This window comes from Onychomys torridus, chromosome 6 (assembly GCF_903995425.1).
Source record: "Onychomys torridus chromosome 6, mOncTor1.1, whole genome shotgun sequence".
Lineage (NCBI taxonomy): Eukaryota > Metazoa > Chordata > Mammalia > Rodentia > Cricetidae > Onychomys > Onychomys torridus.
The window spans coordinates 17,227,535-17,241,345 of record NC_050448.1 but is presented as its reverse complement, the minus strand read 5'-3'; the positions used below and the strand labels follow the sequence as shown (position 1 = coordinate 17,241,345).

The following is a 13,811-nucleotide window of genomic DNA, read 5'->3' as shown; positions in this document are numbered from 1 at the left end:
GTTTTTACATGCTGAGCCACCTCACCAACTCATGCCTACTTTTATTTATTTACTTACTTATTATTTTTATTTTTAAGACTTTTCACAGCTGGATAGTAGTGGCACACACCTTTAATCCCAGTCCTTATTCTTTGAGGATTTCATAGAATATATTTTGGTCATATTTTCCTTTTCTCCCAACTTCCTCTCAAATCTCCCCCCAACTCCCTACCCACCAAACTTCATGCACTTTCTCTCTCTTAAAACAACAAAAAGCAAGTGAACATAAAGTCTAGCTTGTCTTGCCAGACTACTCCAGAGCATGGGGCCTACCTGGTGTTTGGTTGATAGATGCAGTGTCTTGGTCAGGGTTTCTATTGCTGCGAAGGGACACCATGGGGCAGGAGAGATGGCTCAGAGGTTAAGAGCACTGGCTGCTCTTCCAGAGGTCCTGAGTTCAATTCCCAGCAACCACATGGTGGCTCACAACCATCTGTAGTGAGATCTGGTGCCCTCTTCTGGTGTGCAGAGATACATGCAGACAGAACACTGTATACATAATAAATAAATCTTAAAAAAAAAAAAAAAAGGCACCATGACCACGGCATCTCCTATCAAGGAAAAACATTTAATTGTGGTGATGGCTTACAGTTTCAGTGATTCAGTCCATTATCGTCATGGCAGGGAACATGGCATCTGGGGATATGGCGGCATACAGGCAGACATGGTTCTGGAGAGTTCTAAATCTTGATCCAAAGGAAACCTCAAAGCCTGCTTACACACACACACACACACACACACACACACACACACACACACACTTCCTCCAACAAGACCACACCTGCTCCACTAAAGCCACACCTCCTAATAGCGCCACTCCTTTTGGGGGCCATTTTCTTTCAGACCGTCACTTTCTACTCCCTGGTCCCTAAGAGCTTGTAGCCATATGATAATGTAAAAATGCATTCAGTCCAACTTCAAAAGTCCCTATAGTCTAGAACAGTCTCAACAGTGTTTAAAAGTTCAAAGCCTCTTCTGAAATTCATGCAGTCTCCTAATTGTAATCCCCTATAAAAATCAAATAAAAAAAACAGATCACATACTTCCAACGTATAATGCCCCAGGATATACATTACCATTCCAAAACTCCAAACTCTGCATCCCCATGTCTGATATCAAAAAGCTCTTCAGATCTCCAGCTCCTTTCAGCTTTGTTGACAGCAACACACTTCCTTCTCTTGGGATGATTCCACTCCCTGTTAGCGGTCATGGCAGGTATTCCACAACTCTAGCGTTTCTAACGTCTTGAGGTCTCCAAAGCAATCTTGGCTTCTCTTTCCCAGCTTCACACAGTGGCTTCTCTAGGCTTCATTCAGGGACACCCCTGACACATGCCTGGCCTCAGTGGATTTCCTTAGTCACAGAGTCAGGTTCCATAATGTCTTTCTCTATTCTTGACTCTAAAGCCCGAACTATGTGGCCAAGTTCTTCTGCTTGTGGTCTCTGGAATGTGACCTCCATGTTCAATTACATCTTCACCAGCTTTCTGTTTTCCATGGATCCCTTGGTGGTGTAAGCTTGGCTGTCCTTGAACTTGCTCTGTAGCCCAGGCTGGCGTCAGACTCAGAGATTTGCCAGCCTCTGCCTCCCATGTGCACCACCACCCAGCTCTAAGCTTTTCTTAAATTCCCTATTTATTTAGTTCCTTTTAATTAAAAATTTAGCTGGGTGAACTCTTGCCCTGAGGTCATCACTCCCTTTATTCCATTTCTTAATCCATTTATCTCCTTGAACACAGGATTTAGCTCTGTTCCACTTCCTAGTGCCCCTTTTTTCAATTTTCAATCTGTACATTTTTTTTATTTGCTCAGTTTGCTTCTTTTCATTATAAATCTTCATCAGCGTTAATACTAATAACCACATGACAGAGTCTATACTAGGCTGTTTTGAGATTTCCTCTGCCAACAGAATTGATCCAAAAACTTTTCAGTTTAGCTCAGGCAGACTTTTAGAACAAGGGCAAAAAGCAGCCACATTCTTTACCAAAATATCACAAAAATAATCTTTAGGCAACATATTATAATTCTTCTCCTCTAAAATTCCCCCCCTCCCTCCCTGTTCAAATCATCCTCAGCACCACTGAGTAAAAGCATCCTCCATGCTTCTACTAGTATGGCTCATTAAGCAGTACTTTCAGCATTCCACTGCCTTCCTAACCCAAAGTACCAAAGTCAAAATTACTCCAAACAAAAGCACGGTCAGGCCTATCACAGTCCCTGCTGCCAACTTCTGTCTTAGTTAGAGTTTCTATTGATATGAAGAGATACCATGACCGTGGCATCTCTTATAAAGGAAAACATTTAAATGAGGTGGCAGCTTACAGTTTCAGAGGCCATTTTCTTTCAAACTACCATACCCAGGGTCACTCAGTTGAAGAAGACTGAGTTTTCTCTATCTCAGCAGCTATCAATTGCAAATAGTTTCTTGGCTAGGGGTGAGACTTCCTGCCCACTTCCCCTCTACCTAGGGTTTTGACTGGCTTGAGCTTGTGCAGGCCTTATCCATGATGACACAATTTCTCTGAGTTCATATATGCATCCATCCTGTTGTGTCTAGAAAAACTGTTTCCTTGAAGTTATCCATCACCACCTTGGGCTTTTTCTCTCCTTCTGCTCCTTCTTCCACAGAGATCTCTGAGCCTTAAGGAGATGGCTTTGATATGGACATCCCATTTAGGGCAGCTGAGCATTCCAAAGTTTCTTATTCTCTTCACATTGACCAGTTGTGGGTTTTTGTGTTAGTTACCATCCACTGCAGAAAGAAGCTTTTCTGATGAGGAGTGAGCTGTTGCTAGAGTTTTCCTGCCTGGCCCAGTCAGGACAAATCTCTCTTACCCGCCAGTCCCACAGTTGCTCAGACCCAACCAAGAAAGCACACAGAAACTTACATTGTTTGGCCATGGCAGGCTTCTTGTTATCTACTTCTTCTATCTTAAATTAACCCATTTCTGTTAGTCTATACTTTGCCACATGGCTTGTGGCTTACCAGTGTCTTTACATGTTGCTTTTCATGGCGGCGGCTGGCGGTGTCTCCCTCCAGCCTTCTACTTCCCAGAATTCTCTTCTCTCTTGTCCCGCCTATACTTCCTGCCTGGCCACTGGCCAATCAGAACTTTATTTACACAGAGCGATATCCACAGCACTTCCCCTTTTCTTTTTTTTTCTTTAAGGAAGGTTTTAACTTTTACATAGTAAAATTACATATAACAAAACAATTATCAAGCAAGAATTATAGTTACATTATTAAAGAAGATATCCTATCTTATATTGGTGAGTCTAAGGTTTTATATCTAACTTATCTTGTATCATAACTGAGCAAAATTATAACTATCTAGTCTTCAACCACATCAAAGGCCTCAGAAGGATATAATATTACCTGAGAACCGGGAGAAGGCTGTAAGCATTTTTTGGGAGTCTTGCAAGAGTAGACAGAGACAGCTGGCACCCTGGACAGTCACCTAATGTTCCTTTGTAAAGTTGGGGCATTTGTCTTCAGCTCACAGGGCTAGAGTCTCTTGGTCACTTCTCTCAGTGTCCTGTAGAATGTCTGGCAGTTTCCTCTGCGAAGCAGGAACCTGAAGGACCATTTTGTCAAGCAAAGTTTAGTGGTCACCTTTCTATGGGTCCTGCATGTCCAGTCGATCAAGCAGTCCAGGCAAGAACAGTTTCTTGCCCAAATGGCTATTCTTGCCAAGGTGAAGATAAGATATGAAGTGTCTTCAATGCCCATCCTCCTCTCTGAAGTAAATTGGTGCTGCCAGGAGCAGACATGTCTCACTGTCCAGAAAGTCTAAATTTTAAAAATATTTTAAATGCCATATTCTGAAGTTCTTTGAAGTATTTGAAGATTACCTATCTATCTGAAATATCTCTGTGTATACCTAGAAGACTTAACTAACATGGCTATGAGTATGATTATCACAGACGATTAATTATTAATCTATTTTTAATTATCCATTACAATTTTAAATGAGCTATACAAACACAATACCTTAAACACAAGTAGAAATATATACATAGTATAACAAAATTAACTTCAAGTTTGTATCAATAGACTAAAATCTATACCAATGTAAAACATTTTAAACAAGTTGTTGCTCTTTAGAAGTAAGTTCCTTCCTTAATCTACCCTTTCATCCTATTATATCTATATCATATCCCCTTTTCTTCTTTAGAAAGAGATCGCATTTATAATCAACCTGCTTTAAAGAAAAATATTGGTTATTCTCTGTCCCACACCAGAGGGCTCTTCTGATTTGGGACACAAGAATCTCTTAACCTTTTCTTTTAGCAATATGTCTGGGTTTAGAGAAGGAGTGAGCCAATACCATCTCCAAAGCCAGCTTGATAATTTTGGGAATGTGGGCGTAGTTTCTCTTACTACTTCCTGCTGGAGGGGGGCGCTGTATCTTATGGGGACACAAAGAAAATTTTAGGATTATGGAGTAGTCCATTAGGGTAAACCTCTGAGCCAGTTGCCTTGAAACCATTCTGGATATTGGATCATCTGGGCCGTGGTGTCATCGGAGACCTTTCAGGTGGTCTTGGCTGATGAAGCCTGATGTACCTTAATCTGGAACAAATCCACAGCCTCTGGCTTTCTGTGGAAACAAAAGCAGAAACTCTTTTCCAAAGCAACATATCCTTATATCCAAATTTTGAAGTCAAGTTACCTTTACAATTCACATATTTATTTAACTCAACAGCTTTTATGATCAAATCTTTTTCTGCAGTTAAAAGTCCCAAAGACAAGACAAACCAGATTCTCTGTGTAATATCCATCTTTGTAAGACTGAAACGCCTCTGTGGCTGCTGGCTCTGCCTACCTCAGCTTCCCAACATGGCGGTGGTACAGTTTACAGCCAGCTCTGGGTCTGGAGCCATGTGTACCATCAACTCTCAGAAGCAGTTCTATCCAAGCAGCGCATAGCCCAGAAATCTTTTTTTTTTTTTTTTTTTTAACTAGCAAAGGCTAAATCCACCATGCAGCGGAGTAAAGTGTCGCTTATAGATTCCTCATTCCCGCCACACTGCAGGTCAGACAATCACGCCAGGAACTCGCCATAGTAGCTCAAACCGGCAGGTTGCTGCTAACTTGAGAGAGACAACTAGGAAGCTGTTTTTAGCTCCGTTTTAGAATCTTTTTTTCAGGTTTTAGGTGGAAATTCTTGCCAACACGTTGGACGCCATTTGTAGTTAGAGTTTTCCTGCCTGGCCCAGTCAGGACAAATCTCTCTTACCCGCCAGTCCCACAGTTGCTCAGACCCAACCAAGAAAGCACACAGAAACTTACATTGTTTACAAACTGTATGGCCGTGGCAGGCTTCTTGTTATCTGCTTCTTCTATCTTAAATTAACCCATTTCTGTTAGTCTATACTTTGCCACGTGGCTTGTGGCTTACCAGTGTCTTTACATGTTGCTTTTCATGGCGGCGGCTGGTGGTGTCTCCCTCCAGCCTTCTACTTCCCAGGATTCTCTTCTCTCTTGTCCCGCCTATACTTCCTGCCTGGCCACTGGCCAGTCAGAACTTTATTTACACAGAGTGATATCTCTTGTGTCCCAAATCAGAGTGAGCAATGCACTGATGTATGGGAATCAATAGGTCATTAGGAGTTGTGTTATTGCTGTGTTTCTTTAGCAGAATCATAATCGTTGGTTCCTCTAGAACCCATTAACCTTTCTAACCAAGGTTCTTAGCCTCATGGACCGTGTCAGGTGTGGGTTCTGTCTCATGGAGTGGGCCATAAATCCAGTTTTTTAAACAGTGGTTGGCTACCCCCATGACATTTGTGTCACCATTGCACCAGTGAGTGTGTCTTGCAGGCCATTCATTACTGTAGTTCGCATAGTTTGTGGCTGGTGAGACTGATGATTTCTTTTCTCTCCCAGGAGCATGTATAACACCTTCCAGCACTATAAACACTAACCAATAGGGACCAAGCTACTAGTTGAATGCCAGCTAGATTTCTGCTTGCTTTATAACATAAATATATGGTATCTTCAATAATAGGGTCTTACTATCAAGTTGTGAAAGATAATCAGTAGCATTGGCAATACTCTGTTATGTTTGAGGTGGGAGTGCATTCTATAGGATCGCACTAAGCCAACAACTCAAAAAGATGAAATCCATTCCTGGTATTGGGGATTTTATTTGGTAGCATATTATGTCTAATTGGGGTATTGCATTTTAAACTGGTGTGTGTGTGTGTGTGTGTGTGTGTGTGTGTGTGTGTGTGTGTGTGTGTTAGGAAGCGTCTACAGGAGTAAGTCCCATTTGGCTTTTTCAAAAGGCCTTTAGTGTTAGTTATCCCTCTCCTTATTCCCTCTTGTACTCTATCCTCCCACCCCCCACCCCACCCCATTTAATCCCCTCCTGTTCTAACCCCCTTTATTCCTATATAACACTGTATTTCATTTTCCCTTCCTTTGAAGATCCCCGCCTCCTCCCTCGTCCCTTACGAGCCACCTAACCTCTGTGGGTATTCTAAAGGAAACACACGTATCGAAAGCACAAAAGTAAACACACACATATGAGAGAAAACACGTAATGATTGTCTTTTTGGGTCTGGGTACCTCACTCAGGATGACTGTTTCTGGCTTCATCCATTTCCTGCAAATTTCACAATTCCATTTTTCTTAACAGCTAAATAATATTCCATTGTGTGTCTGGTAGTTGTGTCAACATTTAAAAATTAAAAGTTATTTTAACTTAAATGTTTAATAATTAGCTATGGCTTTAATATTTCTAATAAACACAAGATCCTTTGCCTTTTTTTAGAAGCTGTGTTGAGTTTGACTTCCCTGTCATCTATTGCCATTCTGAGGTCACTGAAGTAGCAGTTTTCTTAAGCACCTCTCATGAGCAGATAGTGTTCAGCATTTAGACAGCACAGTGGTTCCCTGTGAACAGCCTGCACTGTGTTAACCTCAACATCATGTTCCCTTCTGTGGCACCTCAAGTAGTAGATATAGAGCAGTCAACTATGATAGTTCCTGATATTCTAAGTAAGCATCTTAATGCTGACAGTTTTTTGCAGGTGGGGGGGGGGAGACACAAGATAACATGGGATTATGTAACACAAATTGCTAAAGGGTCTTATTAATTTAAAAAACAAACAAACTTGGAGCCAGATATTGGGGTGAAAGCTGAAAGATCAGAGGGATAGAACAAGCTATATAGCCAACCTCACCCCTCCAACTTCTCAGCTGATCCTGTTTCCTCAGACTGAAAACCTGAGTCCTCTCGAAGAAAGGATCTCAGCTGAACTACCTAAAAGCCTCTAGTTCCTGGTCCTTGTGGCTTATACACCTTTCTGCTACCTGCCATCCCTTCCTGGGATTAAAGGCGTGTGTCCTTCCCAAGCAAAGACAAGAGATCTCAAGTCCTGGGATTAAGGGTGTGTGCCACTGCACCTGGCTCTGTTCCCAGTGTGGCCTTGAACTCACAGAGATCCAGACTGATCTCTGCCTCCGAGTGATAGGATTAAAGGTGTGTGTGTCACCACTGTCTGGCCTCTGTCTAATCTAGTGGCTGGCTTTGTCCTTTGATCCCCAGATAAGTTTTATTTGCTAGAGCACAAATAAAATATCACTCCAGGATTAAGCAGATGAAAATAGGGTTGGAGATTTAGCTCAGTGGTAGAGCGCTCAAGGCCATGGGTTCAGTCCTCAGTTCTGGGAAGAAAAAAAAGGAAGAAAATGGAAAGGGCCAGGTGGTGGCGCATGCCTTTAATCCCAGCACTCAGGAGGCAGAGCCAGGCGGATCTCTGTGAGTTCGAGGGCAGTCTGGTCTACAGAGCGAGTTCCAGGAAAGGCACAAAGCTACACAGAAAAACCCTGTCTCGAAAAAACCAAAACCAAAACCAACCCCCCCCCAAAAAAAAAAGAAAGAAAAAGAAAATGGAAAGGAAAGAGATAAACAGCAATGTAATATATATTTTCTATTTTTTAATGTTTTATTAGTAGATATTACTTTTACGTAAAAACTGGTTAACTATGAGGTTTTTCACATGATCATAATGTATTTCAATTATATTCTCTCCTGCCCTCCCCAGTTGCCCACCTCCTGTCCCCATCTACTTTGATGTCTTTGTGTATGAGCCAGCTAAGTTCACTAGAGTTGTTCACAGAACATGGGCACCTTCCTCATCAAGTTTTAACTTTTTGTGTATCCTTAAGGAGAGTTGGGGCCCCTCACACCTCTGTGACATGTTGTAGATGCCCCAGTCTTGTGCCAGTTACCATGGCTACTGTCAGTTGGAGTGAACAACAGCATGTCATGCTCACAAGTATTCTTGATTCTTAAAGCAAGACAGGTTATACCTCTGTTTTGCAAATGGGAAGTAGAGGCTTGGAAAAGTAGCCCACTTTTTGATAAAAAAGAGCTGTGGTTAGAAGCCAAGGCCCATGTTTTTCGTAATGCAGCTTGCATATTAAAGGTTGTATAACTGAAATAAGATACAAGGGGGAAATTTTCTGGGAAACATTAAAAAGAATTCCTTTTTGGCCTTTTTTTCTGTTTTATATTAAACCTAGGGCCTCCTGTATGGCAGACAATCTACTATAGAGCTGTATCCCAAGACGTTTTTGTATCTTTTATCCTGAGGCAGGATCTTACTAAGTAGCCCACGCTAGTCTTCGACTTGCAGTCCTCCTGTTGTAGCCTTCCAAATAGCTAGAATTAAAGATGTATGGCTGATGTGTATCCTGCATATTGGGCGTTAACAGCTTAGATGTAAGATTGTAAAACATCGGTAGTGAACTTCTGCCCTCCAGGGTTCTCCCATTATGCTGTAAGCCTGTATTTAAGGCCTCCTCCCTCCTTCAATAAATGGCGTTCGGCATTCTGCTAAGGCAAATGACAAAAAATAAAATAATTAAAAAAAAAGATGTATGACTGAGAAATAGTCCTTTTGGTTGCATTTTTTGCTTAAAAGTCAAGGTTAAGGTTAGTGGGCTCAGCACTAACAGGGAAGGAACAGCAACATTGGCAGAGACTTGGGTTGTATTATATTCCTATGTGCTTTGTTATTCCTCTGGGTTGTAGGTTTTTCATCTGCCAGTGACAGGATTGCTCCAGCAGACCTCAGAAGTCCCGTCTAGCTTTTGATTTCTAACTTGATTCTGATCCCACTGAAGTTCCTTGTGAACACTCTCTTCTATGCGCTTCCTCAGCTATTTATAAGTACCTATTTGTGTTTTAAACTCTTTGGTTGAGTGATTGATAATTATGTTTTTAAGACAGGGTCATAATTTGTAGTCCAGGCTGGCTTTGAGTTCAAATCCTCCTGCCTCAGCCTCCTGTGTGCTGAGATTACATATGTGAGCCACCACTCCTGACTGATTTATTTTAGAATCTCTCCCTTACTTTAGTATAATAATTTATAAAGCTGTTTAACTAAATCCATGCGAGATAGGAGGTACTAACTTGTCACTGGGACACAGCTGGTCAAGAGTAAGGATTCAAATCCATGCCTGCCCTACCTCAAGCCCAGCAGTTAAAGTTTACAATATGTTGATTATTTCCCTGAGGTGATTCATATGTTTTTTCGTAGTTTATGTCATACAAATACTGCATGAATTTTCAAACAAGCAAATCTACCTGAATAACCTCAATTTAGTTTATAAAGCATGTTGTGATAACCAAAACAGTTTTCATATCTCCTAACCATAAGACACTTAGGAAAAACAATTATAGGTATAGACAAGCATTCAGATTTTTATCTGTAAAATTAAAATGTTCATTTGATTGATGTGTAAGATTAATTTCATAGAGCTTCTGTTTAGAAGTGTTTATTTAAAGCTGAGAGCGGTAGCACACACCTGTAATCTAGCACTGGGGACTCAGGTAAAACTGACATGCATTGGAGGTTAGCCTGGTGCATCTGGGGACTTTCTGGGCTATATAGCCCCTGTATAAAATTTTAAAAATTAATAAAGTGTTTAGTTGTATTTGAAATTCTGCTTATAGATGTAGGTGTATAGTATTTTCATGGCTCCCCACATAAATGCCTGTCTCTACTGCTAAATTACAGACCCATGAATACATTAACTCTAATAGGCCAGTTCAGCTTCGCTGAAGTTCACTCCTGGGTGGTGTTCTGCTTGCCTGAAGTTCCGGAAAAGCCTCCAGCAGGAGAATGTGCAACATTTTACTTTCAGAATACCTTTCTGGATACACAACTTGAGTGCATATACAGGTAAATCAAATTTATTACCTACTAACAAATGGTAATATAAAACAGCAAAGTTTTAATTTGTTTTAAAACAGGAATAATTTCAAAATAATGTAGTTAAAAATCTGTAATGTTCAACAGAAGCTATTAAATAGAATTGAGTGTAAAAATGTTATTAGTGAAAATGAGTATACAAAGATTAATATTTTTCAGTAACAATATTATGTCTATAAAATCTATAGTAATATTTGAATTATAAATATAATTTCCTACAGTTTTTAGATACTGTTAAACCCATTAAATCTATGATGTCATTTAAGATGTCTCTATTTTTTGCCCTGATGATCTACCAATCAATGAGAATGGGGTATTGAAGTCTCCTGTGATTATTGTGTTGGACTAACCTGTGACTTTACCTCTGTTAGTATTTGTTTGGTGAGACAGAATGGACCCATGTTCAGTTCGTGTATGTTTAGAATTGTGATGTCCTCTTGACAGATTGTTCCTTTAATCAAAATGAAGTTAATTTTTTTAATCTTTTCTGACTGGTTTTGGTTTAAAGTCTATTTTGTCGGCTTTCCGAATAGGGACACCTGCTTCTTTGTTACTCGTTTGCTTGGGATAAGCTTTTCCTTCCTCTCACCCTACAGTGGCCTGTCTTTGATGGCAAGGTGTGGGCTTTAGAGACAACAGATAGATAGGGCCTGCTCTTAGGTCCCTTCTGCTACTTTGTGACTGGTGAATGGGAAATTGAAAGCATTAGTATTTTGATTTATAGCTGAAAAGTCTGTATTATTGACTGTTTTTTGTTGATTTTGCAATATTCTGGTGTTTTCCTATTCTTTCCTGCTTAACTCTTTTTTTTTTTTTTTAACCTTTTAGAGCTTTATTGGGAGGGAGGGGTGGGGGAGAGGGAGAGAGGGAGAGAGAGAGAGAGAGAGAGGACCAGAAAAACAGAGAGACCAAGCTGAGGGAAGAGAGCGGAAAGAGAAAAGCCCTGCTTAACTCTTATTACTTGAGTGGTTTCTCTCTCCTCGTGGCCCCTGGATGCGTTTGTCTTTTCTTCAGTCAGAGAGTTCCTTCAAGTGTCTTCTGTTTGCTGGCTTTGTGGTCATGAGTTATTTTTATAATGGGAAAATGATAGCTTTGCTGTGAGTAGTAGTCTGGGTTAACAGTTACTCTTTTTCAAAACTTGAAAATTGTAAGTTTTCTAGCTTTTAAAGTATCTCTTGAAAATTCTGCTGTTATTGGTCAGCCTGCCTTTATATGTGACTTGATGATCCTTCCTTGCTTTTGGTAATATATTTTCTTTGTTCTGAAACAACAGGTGTCTCTCTTTCAGGTTGGATACCAGATTTATTTTAAGGATAAAGCATACAGTAATACTATAATTTATTTGTGTGATTACATTAAAGAAAAATGTACTTGTGTGTGTGTGTGTGTGTGTGTGTGTGTGTGTGTGTATAAATAAGCAATTCTAAATATATTTTTATATGAGGTTAGCTATTGTCAATATTAATGTCCACAAGGAAAACAGTTTGAAATGAAGTACTTAAACATTCTCATCCTTAGAGGATCATGTGTAATAGGATATTTAGTTTTGAATTCAGAAGCTGCATTGGTATGAAAAAGGACAGAGTACATGTTTAAGTATGCTTTATGTTAATGATATACACAGATCATGTAAAGTCAAATGAAATCTAAACTAAACATATATTTATAGGGCCACTTGCTCCTACAGCTTTTCTTTTAAAAAATATATTGATTTTTGTAGAAAAGGAGAAGGAGTTTTTAAATCTGACAACATTTCTACAATATCCATCCTAAAAGATGTGCTTTCTAAAGAAGCTACAAAAAGGAAAATTAACCTCAACATATCATACGGTAAAAAAGGACAATCATTCATTCATCCCAGTTTTTTTACAGTTGTTATAATGGCAATGTTCTCACAAAAGTGACTTAACTAACTGTGCCTGACCAACTTCTAGAGATAAAGGAAGTCTCAGTCAAGCATACCTTAAAGCTAATCCACCCAAAGCTGGAGTATCAGTTGCTTCTGGCTAAGAAAGTGCAGTTAATTGATGCCTTAAAGGTAAGGATGTACATCAATCATGAGCATGATTCTTAGCACTGGGTTTTCTAGTTTAAAATACTTTAATGTTATACTAGATTAAAATTTGACCATTAAGGTGCTTCTATTTTTTTAAAATAAGGAATTGCAGGTTCATGAGGGAAATACGAACTTTCTGATTCCAGAATATCGCTGTATTCTAGAAGAGGCAGATCACCTACAAGAAGAATACAAAAAGCAGCCTGCACATCTTGAAAGGCTCTATGGTGAGTGGACCTTTCTAGTGTAACTTGCTGTACTTTGCGGCAGTTTGTTTGCCAGAGTTCTAAAAGGAGCTGGGCAGAGATTGCAGCAGTTATGAGCCTTTGCCAGCCAGTTTATTGTACAAAGTATTTCTGTATTTGGCCAAGGTAGCCTTACATCTTAACCTTCTTTATTTTAAAAATGCAAGTAAATGTGAAAATAGAATTATAAATTTAAAACTTGTTTTGCTTTAGTGCTGAGGAGTTGGGTATGTTACAGATTATATTGAAAGAAAGAGAAAAGATGAAGGGAAGGCAGAGATGGAGGGAGGGAAGAAGGAAGGAGGATCAGAGAAAAAGGTTTATGAGCAGGCCTTCTGTAAGACCTACTGTATGTAGCACACTACACTGTCTCCCATAAGATTTTTAACGGTTGCAACAGCTCTACAAGGCAGATGGGTTTTATCTTCATTTTCGGTATTCTTTAGCCGAAACAAGAGATTAAAGTTTGCCATCACATACCTAGCTAGTGGCGAAGCCTTCTGGAGGCCCTTCTCTCTTTGAAACGTGTGCCTTCTGCCCTGTGCTACTGTCATGTGTTAGCAGCAGCCCACACTGATCCACTGGCCTGCAGACTTTCTCCCAAGTGAACAGTGATATTTTTTAATGTTCACTATATGGCAATCACAGGTTCTCTTTTACAATATCCTTAAGTGGTGGTGTTGCAGATCTATTATCTCATATCTGTGATACCAAAATCCAGAAAGCAGCTTTGAAAACAAAAGCTTTTGGAAATCATTTGCCAGCAAAATGTGCCCTATTCTGATTGATTTCATGATAAAATCTGATTTAAACTGACATGAGGTTATTTCTAATCTTTTTTTATTCCACTTAGTGCAAAAATATATCCACCTATATTATTCACCTATATATTTTATTGCAAAAGTATTGCCATTTTGCTATCAGATGTTGTTACTCAGTCCCGTTGGATCAGTACTACCCATGGTATAGTCTTTTTCTCCTTTTTTCTATTCCTAAAATATACTTGTCTCAGGGGTCTTTATAAATGATTGACAACTTGAACTATCCCTGTTTTACATCTGGAAAACTCAGAGGTGAAATAATTTGCCCCTGACCTATGAACCCAGTAAACCCATAGGTGGACATCAGTTGAGGCTTGGGATCAAAATGGCCGGCACCTCAGTTTCTTCAGAGACACTGAATTACTCTTGGCGTGTGTTTTCATGCCCTCCCAGGTGTAGCAGCTAGGAGACAAAGTGCAAT

At 39.9% G+C, this 13,811-nt stretch overlaps 1 protein-coding gene across 2 annotated transcripts in view; it reads left to right on the top strand.

Moving 5' to 3' along the window:
• Positions 1–13,811, top strand: part of Bbs7 (Bardet-Biedl syndrome 7) — a 42,779-nt gene that overhangs the window by 26,780 nt on the left and 2,188 nt on the right. For both annotated transcript variants that reach the window (XM_036190782.1, XM_036190781.1), the window contains exons 15-18: positions 10,074–10,238; positions 11,989–12,098; positions 12,203–12,306; positions 12,428–12,551. In XM_036190782.1, coding sequence (XP_036046675.1) covers positions 10,074–10,238; positions 11,989–12,098; positions 12,203–12,306; positions 12,428–12,551 — 503 coding nt within the window. The remainder of the gene's footprint in view (positions 1–10,073; positions 10,239–11,988; positions 12,099–12,202; positions 12,307–12,427; positions 12,552–13,811) is intronic.